This window comes from Brienomyrus brachyistius, unplaced genomic scaffold, assembly GCF_023856365.1.
Source record: "Brienomyrus brachyistius isolate T26 unplaced genomic scaffold, BBRACH_0.4 scaffold238, whole genome shotgun sequence".
NCBI lineage: Eukaryota > Metazoa > Chordata > Actinopteri > Osteoglossiformes > Mormyridae > Brienomyrus > Brienomyrus brachyistius.
The window spans coordinates 3,785-26,882 of record NW_026042513.1 but is presented as its reverse complement, the minus strand read 5'-3'; the positions used below and the strand labels follow the sequence as shown (position 1 = coordinate 26,882).

Below are 23,098 nucleotides of genomic sequence, written 5' to 3'. Positions count from 1 at the left end.
CCCTCTCCCGTGACGTCACATCGTACCACCACAACCAAGCCCCGCCCACAAGTGAACTTTTGACCCGTGACCTTTGACCCAACCTGTCAATTTGATGGAAGCGGTATCCTCTATCTCTCTCTAGGGACATTTTTCACACAGTCAACAATGACAAGATGCAAACAGCGTGGGCTGCAGTGAACATAAAATAGATGGAGATACAGCTGGTCAGCACGCTCTCTATGGTGCCTCCGTAGAAGGTGCTGAGGATGGGAGAGGAAAGCTCTCTTCATCCGGCGCAGGAAGTGCAAACGCTGCTGAGCCCGTTTAACCGGTGATGTTGTTTGGTGACCAGTCCAGACTGTCAGTTATCTGCACCCCCAGGAATCTGACGCTGCTGACCAACTCCACAGCACTGTTGAGTGCTGAATGATTGGGCTGTTTCCTCCTGAAGTCCATGATCATCTCCTTGGTCTTCTCCACATTCAGGATCAGGCTGTTGTCACTGCACCATCCCACCAGTCTCTTCATCTCCTCTCTACAGGGCAGGTCGTCACTGTTCCTAATGAGACCCACTAATCTACTTTGGATTAAGCCTTCACCTCTCACCCCCCCATCACAGACTAACAATGCAACTTCTTCTCCATCCTGCGCTGCTTGCTGTACTGCATGGAGAAGGTTCGGATGCTGTCCTTCACACTCTCCCACCATTCGGCCACGGAGGGGAAGGTAGGCTTGTCCTTCTGCCACTCGGAGAAGTGATCTAAAAAAAGGTGTCTAAAATCTCTCTCCTCCAGGATCTGCAGGTTCATTTTCCAATAGCCGCCCCCATATACAAGGGCGTCTATGGAGACAGTGGCCTCCACTGCCAGATGGTCAGTGGGCCACTGTGGGGAGAGGGACACCTTTTTAAAAGCAACGGGGGGTGAAGCTAAAATGTAGTCGATGCGGCTGCTGGCTCCGCGACTATTATGCCAGGTGAAGCCCGGCATGCTGGGGTTGCATGTTTTAAAACCGTCCACAAGTTTAAAGGAATGAATAAAATGGCCTGAGCTGGCATCCTGTCTACCCTCCAACGAGAGCCAGGGCGAGCTGCTCCACCTTGTTCGGAGACCCCTCCTGCATTGGTGTCGCACTCGAAGGGGCCTCCTCCACCTCGACCAGGGCTTCTCCTCCTGCCCCCGTCGCCGGCTGTTCCTGCCCAGTCGTGGGGGCTAGAGCTCCCCCACCATTCTCCGTGCCGACTGCTCTGTTACCCGACAGAGCGTCGGCATATGTAGTCTTTTTCTGTGGGCAGGAACGAGCCAGATGGTCCTCGCCGTTACAGTGTTTGCAGCGACGGGGGCCCTTGCAATCCCTGGCCATGTGCCCCGACTCCAGGCAGTTGCGGCGGCGCAGGTTGGCGCATCCCTCCAGGGTGTGTCCAAAGCTGTGGCACTGCCGGCAGAAGGGAGGCTGTCCAGAATAAAAAATGTATGCCTTATTTCCCTGTAGGTTAAAATAGGCTGGGGGGTGGCTAAAACCGCCTGCCCCATTAGCGTCCGGGCGCAGGCGGGCCTGGAACTGGCGTCGGCCAGTCCAGATCCCCAGCTCATCCCGGATGTCCCTGTGGCCAGGAAGGAGGTCCACATACTTTTTTTTAAAAACAAGCAGACGGACTCGGCGGTAACATGCGGGTTAAAACAGTGGACAGTAATAACCCGCTTGTCGGGCCACCACAGAGGCTCGATGGTATACCGTCTAAGGAGAGGGTGCTGGGCCCCCTCCTTGCTCCGCTCCAGGACCTTGCTGCAGCTGTCATCGGTGGACAAGGTGACCTCAAAGAATTCGAAGGGGCCATTCCGCGGTACGCAAAGAACATCTTCCATACGAAGGCCCAGTGCTTCGAAGGCCACCTCCCGGATGAAGGCCAGCCGGTCGGGGAAGGTGCCCACCTCCCCCTCAGCCCTCCAGCAGAACCGGGCGGTATTCCGCAGGCCCCCGCCTGCTACCAGCCACGGCCCGCTGAAGGGCTTCCTCGATGGTCCGCCGGCCGTTGCCATCCGGGAAGGTCCACCGACGTCGCCGCTGGAGCAGAGTCCTTCCGCCGCCGTGGTCTCGACGTCCGCCGTCCGCCAATCCGGGATGAGTCGAGCAGAGCTAAACTATAAAACCAGCTAAAAATAAAAACACCAGTTCGCCCAGCAGGGCGGCGGACAAGCCACCAGCCACTGCGGGATCCCCAGCCTACTAAAAACAGTAGTAGTTATGACCGACTCGCGTCGCCATAATGAGATTTAGTCGTACTTACGTTAAAAACCAAGGAAGGCACGGGTCGCCCCGTGGCAGCGGCGGTCAAGCCACCTGCTGGTCACGCCTTAGGTTAACCGTGCCTTCCTCTAAAAAACCCGACACAGTCCGTGAAAACCGGTAAAAAGTCAGTAAAATCCACTTGATTTTAGCCAAAAGGCCGAGAAGCGATACCCGCAGACTGCACCCCGCCGACACAAAATCACAATCTAAAAGGCTGAAACACCATGCAAATCAATGCCAACCCAGTACAATAAGAATTTTATTTATCAAACATTTAACAAATAGAACTACCTGCAGAACTATTACCCTTAACACAGGCAAAAGAGCAATTCCACCAGCAAATACAATTATACACCATTAAAATCCAATTACATGGCCAATAAAACAATTAAAATGTTACCTTACATGCATGCCAATAAAAAGTTAAGACAAAAAGAAAAAGTTCAAAAAGGAACATACCCGCAGACTTCCAAACTCTGCACAAGGGTCGGGCTAAAACAGCATCATACACTTTCCTAAAACACATAAAATCAGTAACCTTAGGAATAAAATAGGTCAATCACAAAATAAACAGCACAACAGATAAAATAAAATGTTAATAATGTTAATATTGATGAATATGTGCCAACAGTGATCAACCAAAAAAGTGCTCAGTAAATTCTGTACATGCCATTAAATACAATCCAAACCAAATAAAACACAAGCACAGAAAAAGAAAGCAAACTTACATAAAACCCGAGGTGTCCTTTGTGTGCTTCAGGAAAGCACATCATGTCAACCCTGTAGGATGGATTGTCACCACCTAGACGTACTGGGGCAGCCTAGGATCAAGGCAGTTAGATGGATGTCAGCTTACCTCTGGGGGTAGGTCGTTTAGGTGGATGGCAGCTTATTTCTGTGATCAGGGTGTTTGGGCAAATGTCAGCTTGCCTCTGAGATCAGAGTGTTTAGGTGGAAGCGAGGTTACCTCAGGGGTCAGGGGGCTGGGTCAAAGGCAGCCTACCTCTGGGGTTAGGGCATTTGGGTGGATGTGAGCTTACCTGAGGCGCCTGCCTGTTTGGGTGGACAGCAGCTTGTCTGAGATCAGAGCATTTGGGTGGATGGCAGCCTACCTCTGGGGTTAGGACATTTGCGTGACTGTGAGCCAGGTCATTCTGGACCTGAGGGGTCTGCGTGTTTGGGTAGACCGCAGCTTGCCTCTGCGATCAGGGTGTTTGGGTACATGTCAGCTTACCTCTGGGGTCACAGCGTTTGTGTGTAGGGCAGCTTACTACAGCTAACTCTCAATTAGTTTAACTGAATTTATCCTAAAAAATAATATTCATCTCTATACCTGACACACAAAATACCGTGACTTATATATAATGTGGCATGTTGTAAATGCAACCAGTAATCAGAAGACATGTGAAGACACACAGAAGTGTGACATGTGCTGCACACCAGGGCAATTTCAGAATCCCAAATCAGATCTGTAGTTAACACCAAGCTATGGTAAACCAAGTGGCAACTATATACATGTATGGAAATCACACAACCCGAAAAACATATTAATACACAGGTATGTCTGACTCACTATCAAAAACGATGTAAACTTCTGTAGTAGATTAACAGACACAAAAAACCCAGAGGTACACCAACGAAAACACAGTTTTCCAACTAGCAAGTCGCAATTAACTTCTAAATTATCGAAACCCAGCTACATCGATAAGTACAAAAATTACCACGGAACATACATGTATTAGTTTAATAAAGTTTAAGCAGAAATTATCTAAATAAATCCGGCTTTAGTTTTGTTTGCCGGAGCTCGAACGCCGGACATGTCTTACTAAAAGGGCGCGAAGGGGGCAAAGTAACCATGACAACCGCCTGCGGCTGGCGCCACACAACGTCGTTGACCGCAGTCAGACTCTCGCGTGTTTATGTCTGACCGACTCGCGTCGCCATAATGAGATTTAGTCGTACTTACGTTAAAAAAAAGCTCTTACCAACCTCATTTCACTGTATCCTATGCACAGCAATTTATTTAGCTTTCAACAAACTTAATTTTACAGAACAGAATTTCGGTATTGCCTCATCATGAATATATGATAATAAAAAATTCATTAATTTTCTCTAGTCAACGCACTGAATTACGACGGCCAATATTATGTATTATTTTGACAATAATATAAGTAGATTATTCTTTTACTATATGTAAATTCCTTAATTATATTCCATTGCTACTTTACAAAAGCCTTCAGGAAGTTTGGTGTTTTCATGACAACTAACCAAGTGTCTAACCAGTGTTTACCTGAATAATACAGAAAATTAAATGACACTTGTTAAACTCACCTGGACGTACCTTTTACAGTCGTTTAAACCGTCATGAGCAATGCTGAAATCACTGTTGCAAACAGTTCAGCGCGTAACATTGTCATTATTTTTCATCCTTATTAAACAAGGGCACGTTTTTGTGTAGTCTGTGGTGAAATGCATTTTATATTTTCGTTTTTTGAGACACTCTCCCTCCGCCGTGACGCTCCATGGAACCAATACCTTCGGTTCTCTGGGAGTTAAATAAAGGCCCGCCCGCACTGAAATATGATTGGCTTATATGGCTAAGTAAACCAATCAGGTTTACAATCTAGCACTGGCTACATGAAGAGTCACACATATAGGGATCCACACATACGCACGTTCTCTCTTTCTCTCTATCCCTCTCTCTCTCGCTCATTCCTAGCTCATTTACTTGCTCATTCGTGTGTGCTACTGTCTCGCGTGCATGCTCTTGTTTGCTTGCTCTAGTTTCCAGGATATTTTTTTTTTAATTTAGGGGCATCAGGGAGCCGCTGTCAATATGCGGGAGACTTGGGATGTCTGGATAACTGCTTATTTGTACTATCATGATAACTGATCATTTCCAGGGAGCCGTAAATGTTTACACATATTTATTATTTTATAATATTTCATGTATATTTTCAACTTATTCACACCTTATTGTACCATGCGTCCATGCATACTTTACTGTAAAATCAGACAGATAAACATTTAGAAAAATAATCGATTCTACAACTTAACTTGCAGCTGTCCAATTACACATCCATATTTTATTGCTGCAGATAACTGAGGTAGGTGTGGTATATAACGCTGAAGGTTAGACGTATAGTACAATAACATATGTACAACATGTGGTCATTTCAGTCAGACAAACGTTTAAAGTGGAAAACGAGCTTTATATTTTACCGGCAATTTCCATAGCACGTCTTAGTCGAAGTACTACACTGCCATCTATTGAACAAGTAGGGTTACTGAATCGTGAAATGTTTTTTTAGGACCACTAAAAGAGGATTATCAGTATGAAGGTTTATCAATAAAAATAATTTATTAAAATAAATATTACAGGACTCTCCCTGAAAATAAGGTGTTCTTAGCTTCCAAAGCCAAGGACACATTCTAGTGATTTTCCAGGAGACTGAACCTAACTAACCTGGGGCCTTATGAAAAACAATCAATCAGCTCATGTTGAAGCTCACAAGGTGTGGAGAACAAGAAAGACAAGTAAGGGAGAAAGGCAAGGTGCAGAGCATACACAAGCAATGTAGCGGCACATCAGTTATAGTGTATGATTAAAAATACATCATTTCTCACAGTATCAATAGTGGCCCATTGCTCCTACTGTAGCCTCACACCTCCAGGGTTGTGGGTTCAATCTGCACCCCTGCTGTAATAAACAGTGAAATTATCACAGTAACACTGTTTATCAGTAAAATAGTACAATACTGTAGAAAGTAGGGCAATATTTATGAGAACCTTGCCGATAAAATGCTGCAATGCACTGTAATTCAGTACGTAAACTGCAAATAAATAAACTGTAGAATTTACTCAAATTAAATGATGTAATAATTTGCACTCGCTTTTTTGGGTTGAATTTAGTATACGCAATTCTAGGAAATATTTTAAATAAATCAAGTTAAAGTCTGGGGTGGCATGGTGGTGCAGGAGTTTAGAATGTCATCACCGGTTCATCAGGTGTGGAGTTTGCATGTTCTCCCCATGTCGTTGGCACTGTTGCCTCGCACCACTGGGACCCGGGTTCGAGTCTCTGCCTGGGTCACATGTGTGTGGAGTTTGCATGTTCTCCCCATGTCGTCGTGGGGTTTCCTCCGGGTACTCTGGTTTCCCCCCACAGTCCAAAAACATGCTGAGGCTAATTGGAGTTGCTAAATTGCCCGTAGGAGTGCATGTTTGAGTGACTGGTGTGTGAGTGTGCCCTGCGATGGGCTGGCCCCCCATCCTGGGTTGCTCCCTGCCTCATGCCCATTGCTTCTGGGATAGGCTGCGGACCCCCCGCAACCCAGTAGGATAAGCGGTTTGGAAAATCGATGGATGGATGGATGGATGTTATTCCAAACAATAAGTAAAAAAAACACTTACCGTGTCAATTCTAGGGAAATTAGTTTCAGTAGTTTTGTGGTTGAGGTGACACTTCATCCAGTCCAGACGGTGGATAATTGCTAGGCAAAACATCAGGTCAGCAGGATCACCGCTTCGTTTCACAACTAACATTTTCCGGGCTCTAACATACCGGTCTCGCACTTGTTGCCACTTGTTTTTATGTAGCCCTACCTCTCGGCTCTGCTTCAAGTGGGCTCTGCCTGCAAGATTTCTGACAGAGGGGATAATCCAGATCTGGCAGGTTAAGAATAATATTGTGAAGTTGTTTACCAATCTCTACCTCAGTGCCCTCTCTAAGATGCCAAATAGTCTATCTGCTGGGGAAACCTCTGAATGCTTAGGTTCACCCATCCCTACTGCAGGCACAAGCAGACTGATGGGATGTGCCAGAGATGTGGTCAGAGCATGGCTGCATAGTAATGATACTGTCACTGCCACTGGAGATGTGGATGCAGTCCTTAGTGTCCTGAAGCAGCATTCTTATTTGACTGTGCATTCTGGGATGCCTCCAGCAGATTTTTGTTCAACCAAGTCAGATGCTAGGGAGGATCCTCTGGACTATTGGTTTAGGCTGAATAAGGCAGCAGATGATGCCAAAGGGTTTATTACATGAGATGTTAGGGCACTGCCATGTCTATTAGAAATTGCTCTGTAGGAATATCTTATTAATGCTTTTACATTTATCTGATGCTTTGATCCCTGCGATGGGCTGGCCCCCCATCCTGGGTTGTTCCCTGCCTCGTGCCCATTGCATCCGGGATAGGCTCCGGACCCCCCGCGACCCAGTAGGATAAGTGGTTTGGAAAACGGATGGATGGATGGATGCAACAAATACCAGTTACCATGTTCAGAAGGTCAAGTGCACTCACCCTACCCTTTGTTGGCATTAAGTGGATAACATTAGCTGGGTGATACTGTATGACCGGGGGAGGCGTTTGATGATGGGCATCTACTTTGATAATGCTTGGGTAATAGTACCATGTTTTGTTATTTAATATAAATACTTGACTGAACCAGCTTATGTATTTGGTCTTTAAGAAGTTTTTACTGTTGTCTGGTGTGCTGTCATATAACCTGTCTGACAGAAAGCTGTTTCTCCTCTCAGCACTAGGCGAATGGAAAAAGCCGTGAGCTGGGCTGATGACGAGTACTGGGCAGCCTGGGATAAATGGGATGAGGTGATCGAATGGGGAGATGAAGGATCTTCACCTAAAACACCTTCCTCCAACCAGGCTGGCACCAGTAATGGAGACATGGATGCTGGGGCGGTGAAGGAATATTATCAGAATAAAAAGAAAAAGTCAGACTTTAATCAGAAGTCAGAATTCAAACATATGTATTTCAGACCTTTTTTCTTCTGAGTTGGAGTCAGTCTGATATTAATTGAAACCACAAACTAAGTATTCAATGCTGTAAATGATTCTCACTGACTGAGCAACATTGAAATAATTGCTATAATCATGTTACAGTTTACTATAAAGAGAAATGTTTCTGTGCAACAGGTCAGCAAAAGAAATGGGTGTGCAGAGGCCTAACAGTGAGGATACGTAAATACGGATGACAGTGAACAACAAACCCCACTTCTGCCAACCATAGTTACCCCATCAGTTTGGAGGGAATCAGTGGCTGAGGGGATGAGGAGATCCACTGGGCGGGAGGACCCATTCTCTGTGGCTGAGTACGAGATCCACCACTGGTCCGGAGTGAGATACTGGTCACGAGAGGCAAAGAAGACACCTGTAAATGAAAAATCCATTCTGGACCTTTGTAATGCCCTGCAGTCATTTACTCTCTCTTGGGGGGAAGGCTGACAGGATGTCCAACACCCAGAACCATATTTAAACCTTTAAAATTATAAAATAAGTTCAGTCTGATATTGTGTCAGCCAAATGGTGTCATCAATGTGCATCATAAATATAACACCTAGCTGATGGTGGACCTAAATTTTCCAAATAAACCAGGAATCATATGAATCATGTCAGTGCACTTTGTACTGAATTGCTTTGGTATAGTGATGTATGCAGGGTTTCATCTATTCCCTTACATAGTCATGTGTGACGTATTGCTGTAATGCAAATGTTTTTTTTTTTTTAAACTCCCCATTCATTTGTGTTCCTGCCACTCTATAGCTAAGTACAAACATTAAATGATAAAGGCATAGCGGAAACTCAATGAGCGCATTTGACCGAGATCCATGGATGGATGTCATCTTCTCCTGAACTGTGAGTGATAATGTCTCAGCCCCAAGATGCATTTTACCACAGATCCATTCATGTCACTTTTGCAGGCTTGCTTATAATTTTCTGAGCTTCCATTGTGAGTCAAGTGTCCTGGTCATAAGCTCAGGTCTGCCGGTTGCCCCACTGGCCAAATTCCCACGGCCCTGACTTTCTGAGCTGGATATCGTGGTTTTAAGTCCCATCTGGGGTGATTCTTTTTTTACTTTTCCCAGCTGCCTTCTGCTTTGTGATATAATAAATATTGCAATAAGTTTCATCTTCATTTTCAATTAATCAAACTGTATGAAAACTATATTTGCAGCAATTACAGCTTTGCAGTCCTTTGCCATTAGAGCTGTCCGTTTATGACAATATTAGGGGAAATTTCAATCCTGCTATTCCCAGAGGTGGGACTGGCTTGGTATTTTCTCTGACCTCATGGTGAAGCTGGTCTCACATGAGCTTGATAGGCTGGAGATGTGATGATTCTGTAGGCCAGTCAAGCAGGACAGTTCTCTGGATTCCTCATCTTTCACCAGTGTGCTTTGAATCAGCCTTGCTGCTTGATAGAAGTGCTGACCACAGGGAGTGGCATGAGTTGTAAAACAGAGCGGTAACCTTGCTGGTTCATTGCACCTTGTACTCTGTGTAAATCACCCACCTTACCAGCACCAAAGCAGTCCCATACCGTTTTACTCCCTCTGCCATGCTAGACAGAAGCATGGCAGCTATTCTTTCAAGTTGTGCTTCTAAGGCCAGCATACAAGTTGTATTTTCCCTGTTGCAAAAAACACTGGTAGAGATGGCACAACGAGGCACTGAAGGTTTGAGCCTTTTTAACCATTGTATTGAAAACTGGTTCACTACGCGAAGACAGTGCACATGAGTGACATTTCGTGGTGAAAGTACCACTCCTGATTATATATATATACATGTATGAATGCATTTGACTATGTGTGTGTGTGTGTGTGTGTGTGTGTGTGTGTGTGTGTGTGTGTGTGTGTGTGTGTGTGCGTGCAAACTGACAGACTGGGAAAATGAATTCAGAAGTTTTGTTTTGCTAAAAGTAAGTTCATTTTTAGAGAAAATTAGTCACAAACGAAAACAAAAGAAACTGATGGATTTTTCTCTCTTTCCTATCAAGTGAAACAATAATAAAAGCAGACTTAGTTATTGAATTTATATAAAGAATAACAAACTATCTGCCATTCTTTACGGTCACTTTTGCCAAGTTTAATGCCCTTTCTTGTCAATGACCATCATGAGCCTGCAAGGTTCTAACAGGTCGAGATGCTCTTCAGCCAAATGGCTGCTTCAATATTAGTTTAAATACTCATGGCCATAGGTGGAAATTAGTGGGAGAACATTTTAAACTGAACTTGAGAAAACACTTTTACACAGCGTGTAGTTAGAGTATGGAACAGTCTTCCTGTTCATGTAGTGCAAGCTAAAACCCTGGGTTCCTTTAAATCAGAGCTAGATAAGATTTAAAAAATTCTGAGCTATTAGTTAAGTTCTCCCCAAACGTGCTTGATGAGCTGAATGGCCTCCTCTCGTTTGTAAATTTCTTATGCTCTTATTATTTTTCAGTCCAAACTTGGTACCTATTTGGAATAATAGATATATTACCCACAGAAATCAGTCCCCGTACCATGAACGTTGGGTAGAGAAGAACATCTGGTCAGCTTTGCATCTATTGGACATCACAGGAAATGTTCTGTTTTTTGAAAACTTTTGTTTAAAACATAATACAGTTTATTAAAAAAGAGTTTGATATTGTTCTAAAATCTATTCCAGCTGCACATTTAATGTTGGTCAGGAACCTTTTAAACAATTCTCCCCTTCTCCTATTTCATAGCCTCCCTCCTCTCCAATACAATGGTATTATTTTATAAGTAGGGTAAATTCCTAAATGAAATTATTAGACATAATATTATTAGACGTTGCTTATGAACTATTTCGTCACCTTTCCAATAAAAATTCAAATCAACCAGTAAACACATTTGCACTAAATATATTTATTATCCAATACCCCCCAAAGTCAGAGTTACACTTTAAAGTATTCAATGCTATATATACCTGTAATTAATTTCTTCATGCTAAGTTTAACTTTGATAATAATACTTGCACCTTTTAAAATAATGACATAGAAACTTTGGACCACTTGTTCTTCTCTTGTTGCTTCTCAACAAGTACAAAATTTCATTTTTTGACTTCCTTTACTTGTAATGATATTATCTTTGGTGTTGTCCTAAATGATGATACGCTTTATCTTTTACTCAATAAAATTATATTGTTGGGAAAATCTATATTCATAAAACAAGTGTCATGCCCGGCTCGTCCACTCCTCCTGTGTGCCACGCCCCCTGATTACCCACGTGTTTTCTCCCGATTGTACCCAGCTGTGTCTAGTTAATTTGCTCAGTCCTGTGTATTTCAGTCCGTGTCTTACCTGAGTCCATTGTCTGTCATTGATGTTAGTTAGCGTTTCATGTCTCCTGCTCCCTGTTTATTTATTAAATCCCTGGTTTACCCTGACTTCCGCCTGTCCGCCTGCTTCCTGCCCGTTCGCCTCGCACGATCGCCGTTCCGTCCGGCTTTGAACGTGACAACAAGATTCTTCAAAACTCCTCCAAACTTTTTTTTATCTTCAAAAAAGAACTTTCTCAGTTCTTCACAGCTTTGACGTTAATGAGGAAAAAAAGCTGCAGTGAAACTTTTGCAAAGGATAAGGGGCCAAACTTTTAGTCCGTAGTACGTGGCGATCGTCAGTCGAATTATGCACTGCTTTTTGGAGCTACAAACGTTCCTGTTAACTTTAGGGATAACAAAAGAATGATGTCATGAGATTCACTGTAATAAAATCACTTTCAAATATTAACGAAATGCAACAAATAAGACTTCTTTAATTCTTATACATGTAGTAAACTGACAGACTGAGAAAATGAATTCAGAAGTTTTGTCTTGCTAAAAGTAAATTCTTTTTTAGAGAAAATTAGTCACAAACGAAAACAAAAGAAACTGATGGATTTTTCTCTTTCTCGTATTAAGAGAAACAATAATAAAAGCAGACTTAGTTAGTTATTGAATTTATATAGAGAAAAACAATCTGCCATTCTTTACGGTCCCTTTTGCCAAGTTTAATGCCCTTTCTTGTCAATGACCATCATGAGCCTGGTATCAGTTCACACACACACACACACACACACTCACTCACAACCTCCTAGATGCCGCTCTGAGAAGTGTAATGTTTGTGATCGTGGTTAATCTTATGCTACATTAAGGCCCCATAGTTAATGATGGGGATTAAATCAGGCGATGAAGACAGCCAGGTTACAATTTCATCACCTTCCAAGCTGGTTTTAAGGTGATGTCATGGTCTGTGCCTATTCTTGAAGTTTCAACTTGTGAGCCTTATGCATTGTATTAAGCTGATGTCTGTGTCAAAGTACGCATGAAAGAAAATTAGACTATTTTGCTGGCTTAGGTCCTACAGGCTTGTTGGCTCAGGGTGTCGTGCTCTTAACATCATGGCTGAGCTCTGCATGTCATATGCATGTTCTGCTGCTTGTTTCCTTGTGCCTGTGTGTGTCTGTGTCTGTCAGTGAGTCCTATGATGCACTGACCTTCTTAGCAGAATATTCCACTTCCTTACAGTATGTCCTATTGTGACTCCCCTATGATCCTGTACTGAATATATTATAAAATGCATGGACATAATCAAATGCTACATCTTCCTTAACTATTCATTTAACATTTTTTAAATGATTTATTTTTCCACTTTTACGTTTAGTGGTCACTCCATAAGAGCTGTCCTTTAACGTGCTGCGCAGTGTCCCTGGATGCTTTGCAGTCCACTGCAAGGCTTGGACTTGAGGAGTCAATTCATTATGAAATGACTCCCAGTCTGAGCTGTGAGCTAATGCAGAATAACCAGAAGCCAGGTAGTGACTCTTGGTTGCTGTAGTTGTTCTCTTCTGACCAGGGAGGTGTTCCACTAAGCAGGATTTCTCAGTTAGCGGAGTTAACTTAAGCTAGAAGTCATGATTGTTCAATAGGAATGCTCCTTACCTCTTACTGGACAATTATGAGTGAGCCAGTGTCTTGTTTAAAAAGAGAAAATCTGTATCCATCTTCTGAATTATTCTGAATTATTCTACTCCTAAACAAACAGTTATCCTCAGAGGCAGCATAACATCTTGGCAGCTGCTCAATGCAGCATTGAAAAGCACTACAGAGAGTAATGAGCTCACAGATGTAATGAGCACAGAGCACGCTGCTCTCAGCAGTTGAGGACATAAATTTTTCCCCACAGAATACTCTGCTTGTGTAGTGTTTGTACTTGGCCTGCTACTGAAGGGGCATAAGTGATAATTAAGTGACATGATAATAAAGTGCATTGCTGGGTGTTTCTTTGCCAATCTCGCATGAAACAGTACTGTGATGCAAGACAGGGAGCTCGCACTCCCTCATTCAGAGAAGGGCACAGAGTGCGGCTGTGGAAACCAGCGCATGTGCAAAAAGGGCATCAGAAATTCTCTGCACCCATCGAGACCCATCCTGGCTGACGGGAAAGCATGGCATGCTGCCCATTTGGCCTCAGTACCCAGTGGACTTCCCCAATTTCCAGCCCTGCCAAAGACTGGTCCTGAAGGAACAGTTGAGCTTGGAATGGCCTAAGGAACTGGAAGCTGTGCAGCCAGGGCACACAAACCATCATCGGCTCAAGGACTATGGAACTTCACAGAATTAAACAAAGAAATGAAATGCATGTTCTGACCGTGATTTTCTGGTTAGAAAGAGATACCTTAAAGGAAAAGATAGATTCAGTATAAAATATATAACAGTTGTTCGTAGATCCTCTTACTGTGGTCCTCAGTGAATGGAACATTTCTAATTGTAATTGATTTCTGTTGGAAGCAAAACAGGCAGTTCATAGTGAAAAGGTTGTGCAGTTACAGGAAGGCACAAGCACAATGTTTTTTGTTGAACTTACATTCTATTTTGTCTGGGGTGTAATGACCTTATAGGAAGAAATGTTACAGGTAAGGCGTGTCTTTAATAGAATACAGTGCTGCTGCAGGAAGTAAAGGGGGGATGTTGCGTTCAGTTAGTAATTGTTCTGTTTTCCATATTACTGTATGGAACCTAAAGAGGGTGCTGTAAGGCTGTTTGATTCGACTTCAATTCCTATTCCAAGAGTCAAGAATGGATAGTATATCCCAGGCAGCAGTTTTCCAGATTATCAACTTCAAAAACTAAAAAATATGATAGGAAAAAAGTCTTTGTAAAATTAAGAAGTATATAATACTTGCTGAATTTTCAGCAAAAGGTAAGACGGACGGGAGGGTTGTTCTCGCGCAGTGACTTAGCGACAGCTCCGGGTAGCGGCTTCTCAAGCCAGTGGTTTAGCCACATGTTTGGGGCCACGCAAGACAGCTGCTGACCGCGGCTGCCCCCCCCCCCACTCCCACCCCCACCCCCGTCATCCCCGACCCTGCAGGGTGTGCTGACCTGACCAGCCTGGACACCATGAGTCCGCAGGAGAGGAAGCGACAGGGTTACGTCCACGAGCTCATTGAGACGGAGGAGCGATACATGGCTGACCTTCAGCTGGTCCTGGAGGTATGATCTGCAGTGGGGCCCCCGTGAGGTCTTTGCACTTCAGTCTGCTTTAAGCATTTGCAGTTTTGAGTTTTTATATTCTTGTCATGGATCTCATGTATAGGGCTTTGAGTGTAGGTTTTTGTGCCAGAACATGTTTAACTTATTTTCCCTAACATTTTGTTATCCCTCTTAACCTTTACTAACCCTTTCCAACTTTGCCCGTCTCTCATTTTTTTTTCTCCAGGTGTTTTACAAGCCCATGTCTGAGTCGGGACGCCTGACAGAAGTTGAAATGGCCATGATCTTCGTCAACTGGAAGGACCTGATTATGTCCAACACCAAACTTCACAAGTGTGTCTTTCCACAAGCTTGTTTCTTCTTGGTAGCTGAAATTCTTGGGAATGAAACGTGATCCGATGCTGCCACCTTGCTCTAGGAATACGAACTGCGAGTATCGTGTCCCACAACAGCAAATGTCATAGGCAGAGTGAAGTCCCAGAAATAGAGAAGTGCCAGGAAAAGGAATTATCTATGCAGTCGATGGATAATAACAAAACAGGCTGCACAGTTTTTGCACTTAAAGATCATGGAAACTGGAATGTTTGTTGAGAATGGCACTGGCCAGCATTCTGTTTTTGAAACTCACCTGAACTTTTACGAAGAAATTGCTTGGTACTGGACTTGGCGGCCTTTGCGGTTTTGGTGATTGTGTTTGTGAATGGCAGGGCACTGAGGGTGAGGAAGAAAACGGGTGGCGAGAAGATGCCGGTGCAGATGATTGGGGACATCCTGGCCTCGGAGCTCTCGCACATGCAGGCCTACATCCGCTTCTGCAGCTGCCAGCTTAACGGTGCAGCCCTGCTGCAACAAAAGACTGACAAGGAACCCGAGTTCAAGGACTTCCTCAAGGTGAGGAATGGTGGGCAGCAGCCCTGGAACAAATGGGAGGGGTAGATAGTTCATTGTTAAAGGCTGTTCCAGAGCGATCGGTAAGCGGGAGAATTGCAGCCGTCCAAATGTCCTCAGTGAAAAAGCGGTAGCGGGTTAAATGGATGTTGAACTGTTCTTTATTTTCTTCTGAAATGAATTACAAAGATATCTTGCGGGCCAATACTATGTTCTATGAGACCTCTGGACTCAACTCTTCTAAAGCACCTAGACTGAAATTTAGAGTGGTGCTTTAGATAAGGACGTAGGCTAGGGTTTCTGACTCCTAAGTGTGTGTGTGTCTCTCTCTCAGAAAATCGCTACAGATCACCGGTGTAAAGGTATGCCACTGTCCAGCTTCCTGCTGAAGCCTATGCAGAGAATCACCCGCTATCCACTCATCATAAAGAACGTAAGTCCTGCACATTGTCACCCGTGGTCCCTCCTTCAGTGTGCGATGTGGGAGGCATGACGAATTAGCCTCATCCAATTTGCCTTGGATTTAGCTCAATTTGGGTTGCTGCTACGTATGACTTTGCCCTGCCAAAGATGCAGTTCGTGTCAATTCCTTTGGGGACCAAATGATAATGGTTGTGACCATCATCATGGTCAGCAAATACAAGAAAGAATGTGCTGTTTTGCTGGAGTTAAATACCAATGAAATGCAAAAACTTCAGGCAGAAGAGTGAGTGTTGGGGAAAGCGCCCGGCGTTTCCACCCCAACTCCACATTTACGAGACACACACAGGTTACAGTTTTACTTGCAAGGGTACCCACACTCTCTGCAATGCAAACTACAGCAGAATGTGTTACAAAGGGTGGTTCCCCTTGGCTTCTTTATTTATAGTCAATGGGGGGCGCAAGAGAGGGAAGTGAGATTCTTATCTAAGTAGGCAGCTGTTAACCACCTACTTAGAGTACAATAGCTAAGAGTATGTGGCTAGAAGATAAGAAATAACGTATACATATATATTTACACTCATTGCTGATCATACAGAAATGATTAACAACTGTTTCTTCAACCTAACAGTCCCTCCTGTTTATCATGACAGTATGATCAGAAGCATCAACATTGTAGAAGTTGCAAAAGCACTTTAGGTACAACCTTCATTTAGACCACATTGTCATTATCCTGGAAAACATTTAATTCCGTTTCTTCAGGTCCGAGCCCTGCACGGGTGCTTTCGGCTCGGCCGTCATTATGAATTATATGTCTTCTTCATCGCCATCGCTGGAAACAGGCTCTGTCTCTATAGTTTGGGTAAGGGAGAGAAACATTGTACTGCGTGTCCGAAAAGCAGCATTAAGAGCTTGATTAATAAACATTTTCAAACATGGTATAACAGTAATAAAACAACAGAAAAATAAAATGAAAAACAAAAGAAGAGGTAGGCATGTTTTCATCAGTATTGACCACCATGTTCCTGTAATAAACCAGTCTAACCAGGATGAGGAGGACTGCGGTCGACTGTCCATGGTCATCACTTTTTGTAAGTTTCGGAGGCGGTCTAAGGCAGATGTCATATTGGGTGAGTGCACATTGTCAGGAATGTAAGTGCAGCACGTTTGGTTCAGGAGGACACATACTCCTCCTTGTGCGGCTGTCAGTAGGTCTAATGCCATACGATTCTGGATTACCATCTGTCTGGTTATGTCTAATTGTTCATTTTGTTTTTGGTTAATCAGTATCGAATCATTCATAAATAGACCTAGTCTATAATTTAGAGTTTCTACGCGTAGCATGAGTTTTCCAATTCCTAGCCCAGGGAACAGGGCCAGCATAACTTTACTGCCTGTTCCCCACAATTTATGTTCAGCGGGCACGTCGGTTCCCCACACACTATCATGGGGTTGTATTGATATCGAACGCCTTCTCCTGCTTCTGAAGAAAGTTTTACTTTCCTGTGCTATCAGGAAGGTGTGATCTGAAACAAAAATAAGAGCGCACACTCCAAACCAGTTCGGTGGTAAGACAAAGTATGCACGAGGTCCACACAACCATGCTACTCCGTCCACCCAATATGTTCCATTACTGGGGCGAAGCATCGAAATTGGAGATCCATACATGCTGTCTACATATGTTAGGTTACAGTTCGTGGTGTTTCCTCCTATCCATCGCGTACCATTATCTTGCTTAAAACAAATGGCATGCTGATATGTCAGTGGGTCTCGGTCCATCAAGACAGAAAAAGGAAGTGAGACATTAGTTTTAGCAACAGCGAAGTCTACCCAGAAATCCTGTATACAGGTACCATTTTGAAACCCAACGTCATCTGGGTAGTTTCCTGTAGCCTCCTGATACTTAATTCGGACCACTGTCATTCTATTAGTCCCAGGTATAGTTATGTTCACATCTTCCCCTGCTAGCGAAAATATAAGGGAAAGACGGCTCTGGTATCCTATTCCTGCGAAAGAAGCAGCGCACTTGGCTTGGGATATGTTCATAGCTTTACCATACACCGTAGGTCCTTCACTATGAGTGGGCATTACTGAACAAACATAGCAATTTGTCACATTTTTCGCTGTTACAGTATCATGTACATATCGGTACCAGTAGTTTTGCATAAATGGATGTGAGTGGTCAGCGGGCAACGGGCGTAGATGGAAGTCATCATGGGTCCATCGCCGTAGGTGCTGTAATGGAGCTGGTGAGAGCCAGGACAACCATACAAGTCCTACAACAAGAATGACCCCTAGAGTCACTTTACCACATCCCCACCCTATCAGGGCCATCCTAAATAGAGTGCAGCTCAGTTGTTTTCTTCACCGGGTTGAGACAACAGCACCCTATTGGTTACTGTGCCTTTGTAGCGGACTTCCACTGCTACTCTGTTGCTGAGGCCTCTGATAAGGGCTTGATGGGTTTACAGTGACTTTTGTGTATCCAGGAAGGTCGTTCTGCGATCTTTACTGCTGTTGGTGTTGTGAGGAGGACTTGATAAGGACCGTCCCACCGAGGTGTGCTCCAATCTTTCCGCAACAGGACCTTGACCAGGACCCAATCTCCCGGCTGCAAGTTATCCTGTTGAGTAGAAACAGAATTTACCGGCAGACTACTGGGGCTATGTTTTTGTTGTGATGTTAGTAGTTTACGCATCCAATCAGCCAGCGTATTTTCTCGGTCTGCTTTTTCTATGTCATTCATTTCAGTTGCTAGGGGAAATGGTCTACCATACACTATTTCAAAAGGTGTTAATCCTGCAGGAGTGGGAGTTATTCTCATCCATAATTTTACTAGAGACAAACATTCTGGCCACGGCCTTTTTGTCTCTTCCATTGTCTTTTTTAGCCTTGTTTTAATAGTGCCGTTGGTCCTTTCCACTAAGCCTGCGCTCTGGGGGTGATACGCACAATGATTCTTAAGCGTAAAACCTAATGCTTGTGAGCAAAGGGACATAGTCTGATTTACAAAATGAGTCCCATTGTCTGATCTTATAATATGAGGTATGCCATAGGTAGGGAAATAATGGCTTACCAAACATTTTGCAACGGTCATTGCATCACAATGCTTTACAGGGTATATTTCTACCCACTTAGAAAAGGTGTCTATAATAACTAGACAGTATTTCTTTCCTTGTGACCAAGATAATTCAATAAAATCCATATGTACAACTTGAAACGGATACTCAGCTGTGGGGAACTGGCCACGTTTTGGTCTGATGTTTCCTTGTGCATTGTGTTTACAACAAATTAAGCATGTCCTACAAAATTGTTTTGCATAATCAGAAAAATTTATAGCATAGAAATATTGTTGTATGATATGTACCATCCCTCCTGTTGAGACATGAGTATTTCCATGGCTCACCAAAGCAGCTGTTTTGTATAAATTTTTTGGTAGGATGGGCTTGTCATTCATATAGTAAACTTTCTCTCGTTGTATTGCTCCTCTTTTGATCCAACTTTGTACTTCTATTTTAGGAGCATGAATCTGTGCATCACATAGCACATCGCTATCTATAAAAAGAATGTCTGCCACTGATAAGGTAGGTTGTTTCAGTGCCGCTTCTTTGGCGGTTTTATCTGCAAAACTATTTCCTGCGGTTTCTGCAGAGTCATCAGTCTGGTGTGCTTTGCATTTGCACAGTGCAAAGTGAGTCGGTAAATGCACAACGTCTAATAATCTAAGTAGCAAATTCGTATGAGTAAGAGATGTGCCCTGTGATGTTCTAAAACCTCTATTTTTCCAGACTCTTGCATGGTGATGGACAGCTGCAAACACATATTGACTATCAGTGTAGATAGTAAGTGACTTGTTCTTGAACAGTTCACATGCCCTGATCACAGCATAAAGTTCAGCCGCTTGTGCTGAACAAGTAGAAGGGAGTGCATTGGCTTCTAACACTTCAGTAGATGTAACTACAGCATACCCAACTTTATTTTTTTCCATATCATTTTTTGATGCTGAGCCATCTACATAAACAACTTCTGATCCTGGTATAAAAGTTTGCAGAATATCTGCTCTTGGTTTTGTTTGTTCTTCTATTGTTGCTTTGCAAGAATGTGGCTCCCCATCCTCTGCGGTAGGGAGAAGCGTACTAGGGTTCAATAGGCCACACCGCTGAAGTTCAATGTTACGTTGTGAGAGCAAAAGTGACACTAAGGTAAGATGTCTTGTATGTGTTAAGAATGGAAGCGGTGTCTGCAACAAGATTAGAGACACAGAATGAGGAATATGAATATGGAGCGAATGGAGATATCGGCAGAGACTGAAAAGTGAAGGAAAAAAGTAAGCTGAACACAACAAGAGCTTTGTAGCGACAGGCAGCATGCGATAGGTGGAAATGAGGAGGCCAGAAACACATCACAGGTAACGGCGATGAAAGTGGCACGGCCTTTCACAGGATCCATAACCCACGGGGCTGGGAAGACGGGATGGAGGGCGAGAGACGGACACGGATGTAGGGAGACAGAGGGGGGAAAAAGCAGAGAAACAACCTTAATCAGAAGGAAGAGACTGCTAAGGCAGCCCAGCAAAGAAAGGAGACCCTGAAGAAGACAGTCGTCCATGTCCTCAAACTGGGCAGGACGCGAAGGGGAGAGAAATGGAGGGGAGAGAGAAAGATAGAGTGAAAAATGAAAGAGTTAGCGGGGAAAATTAATGGGAGGAGGTTGGCCTGCTAATTCTTGGCATCAAAGGTAGAATGGCGTGGCGAGCAGCTCTTAATGTGCCGTTTAGGCCCACTGTGGGTCAGATCCGCCCCCCTCCCCTGAGACAACGTCAGCCTGAGTCACAAACGCGAGTGGCATCTTCATAGCCAAAAGCAGAATTACAGGTTGGGTGACATTGCTCCCCGTTCCCAAAAGCAGATGCTGACAGCACGCGTTGATGCATATTTACATTTATTTATTTAGCAGATGCTTTTGTCGAAAGTGACGTACAAGCGAGGATCAGAGAGCAGAGGCAGCCAACGTCTCTGGGACAACTGTGGTTAAAGGCCCTGTTTACTGCACCTGCCATGGAATTTTACCCCACAACCTTCCAGAGGGAGGTACATGCAGATGCATACCTCACTGAACTATGCATTGTCCTACATCACAAGAATATATTTTAATTATGTTTGGATTTCCTATTAGAGAATGACACCTGCGTTGTCATCTCCTGACAAAATCTGGAATCTCATCTATACTAATGTGTGCAAAATGTCACTGGTTACTGCACTGCAGGGATGGGCTTCACAACTCAAAATGGGTGAAATTACAGTGGACTGTCAATCTCTGCCTTTAACCCAAAAGGAATCAAGGACAAAAAAAGATGAGTAGTTGGCATTGATGGAGAAAATGATGCCTCAAGAACCATTTGTTGTATTTTTTGAGCCCACTAGATGGTGCTCTTGGCATGCTTTGGGGCAGCGCTGTGGGGCAGCGCTGTGGGGCAGCGCTGTGGGGCAGCGCTGTGGGGCAGCGCTGTGGGGCAGCGCTGTGGGGCAGCGCTGTGGGGCAGCGCTGTGGGGCAGCGCTTTGGGGCAGCGCTTTGGGGCAGCGCTGTGGGGCAGCGCTGTGGGGCAGCGCTTTGAGCCCAATTATGAATTGAATGCAATCAAATCAGCAAATACAGCAAATGGCTCATGGGGCATCATTTTTGTCCATCACTAGTTAGTTTAGTAAACTGGGCAATCGATAAGTCCCACCTCCTGCCAATTTTGAGGCTTCACTTCTCCACTTTATTCTATTTACAAATGCTACTGGCCCCTGTACAGCACACTGGGCTAACTAGAGGCAAGCCACAACATTGATGCCTTTCTACCACCAGTAATGCCTCCTCACCTTGATGTCCACGTTGTACTGGTCCATCTCCGACAGTTTTGCCACGGTATCCTTCTCCAGCACATCCAGCTGCTCCTTGAGTTTCCGACAGACGATGTCCTTCTCAGTCACGCCCCTCTTTACGGAGGAAAGTGTCGGACCTGTATACAGAAACACTACCTCTAAGCAAGACCCTTCACCTGCAATTGCTTCATCCTGGGACTGACAATCTACATCTAAGCCCTGCAAGGAAGTCCTCCAACTTGCAGGGAAAACTGCAAGGGGGTTGGTGGCAGGGTTGGCACTCCAGCCACCGGAAAAAAATGTACACTGTTCCATTCCATTCGGACTAGTGTGATGCTGAGGTGTCACCCGCTGCACGACTACACTCAGGTTCTCATCCCTGAGGTGGTTCGTGTGGAGGGTGCAGCAACGCGCTGTATCAGCAGGGGGCCCTTACATTAACAACCCTAAGTGCACCTCGAGGTTATATGGTAAGTATTTTCTTGTTGACATGTGAGAGGGAGGGCTGTGACAGATAACCTGGCCCCCACAATCCCCCACTCCACCCAAACCCTACAGAGCCGAGATGAGTTGGTAGCCGACTTGTGCCCAGAACTTCTGGAAACTCCTGTACTGCTGGAAAAGCCTTCCAGGGGGGGTTACATCTGAAAGCTGGCTGAAAGAACGCCAAGATTCTGCATTGCTGTCATCGAAGCAAAACTGTCGACTGCCTCCAAGCCTTTTACTCTAAGGTGAATAATGTAGCTAAAATATAAAGATGTATTACAAGTGGGTGCATCCAAACTTTTGTCTGGTAGTGTACACCTACATTTTAGAAGCACAAGAAGCATGTACCACCCATGTGCCACCATGACATTTAAGTACTTCAAGAATGACTGCAGGGGGGGGGGGCGCCAGGTAACGCAGGGAGAAGCAGGGAGATCAGACTCACCAGACCTACTGTTCAGCCCCATGTTGCATAGGATCTCCTTGCATCTCTGCTGCTCCACAATCAGCTGAGAATGTTTCCTCTGCCCCTCCTGCACAAAAACAGGCCAAACTCCCTCAGAAAGCTGGAGAATCCTGAAATAAACCCTCCCTGGAAACTTCACCCTATCTATCTATTGCTTTTATAGTAAATTCCCCCCCAAAAAAACTGCACATTCTCCAGGAAAGGTGTGAAGAACAGTCTCTCCCTTGGTTGCCAAAATCTGAAGACTGCTAATCAGACAGGAGTGGCACAGCTGTTGTATAACGCACAGCAGACATAACGCCAGATCACATGGAAAAAGAACCGTGTTGAATCTATTTATCAGTGTTGCAGCTGGTGCTCGTCCCATAGCTGCTGGGATCTTGGACGGCAGCGGAGGAAGGCCGCAGACCTCAAGCTGCCG

At 44.4% G+C, this 23,098-nt stretch overlaps 1 protein-coding gene across 2 annotated transcripts in view; it reads right to left on the bottom strand.

The window, feature by feature from the left end:
- Positions 1-22,727, bottom strand: part of LOC125728332 (intersectin-2-like) — a 36,095-nt gene extending 13,368 nt beyond the window's left edge. The window contains exons 1-2 of one of the 2 annotated variants that reach the window (XM_049005314.1): positions 22,657-22,727; positions 21,723-21,862 (exon numbers count right to left, since the gene is read on the bottom strand). In XM_049005314.1, coding sequence (XP_048861271.1) covers positions 21,723-21,862; positions 22,657-22,678 — 162 coding nt within the window. In that variant the 5' untranslated portion in view covers positions 22,679-22,727. The remainder of the gene's footprint in view (positions 1-21,722; positions 21,863-22,656) is intronic. The other variant, XM_049005316.1, reaches the window with a different exon arrangement.
- Between the last annotated feature and the right edge of the window lie 371 nt (positions 22,728-23,098).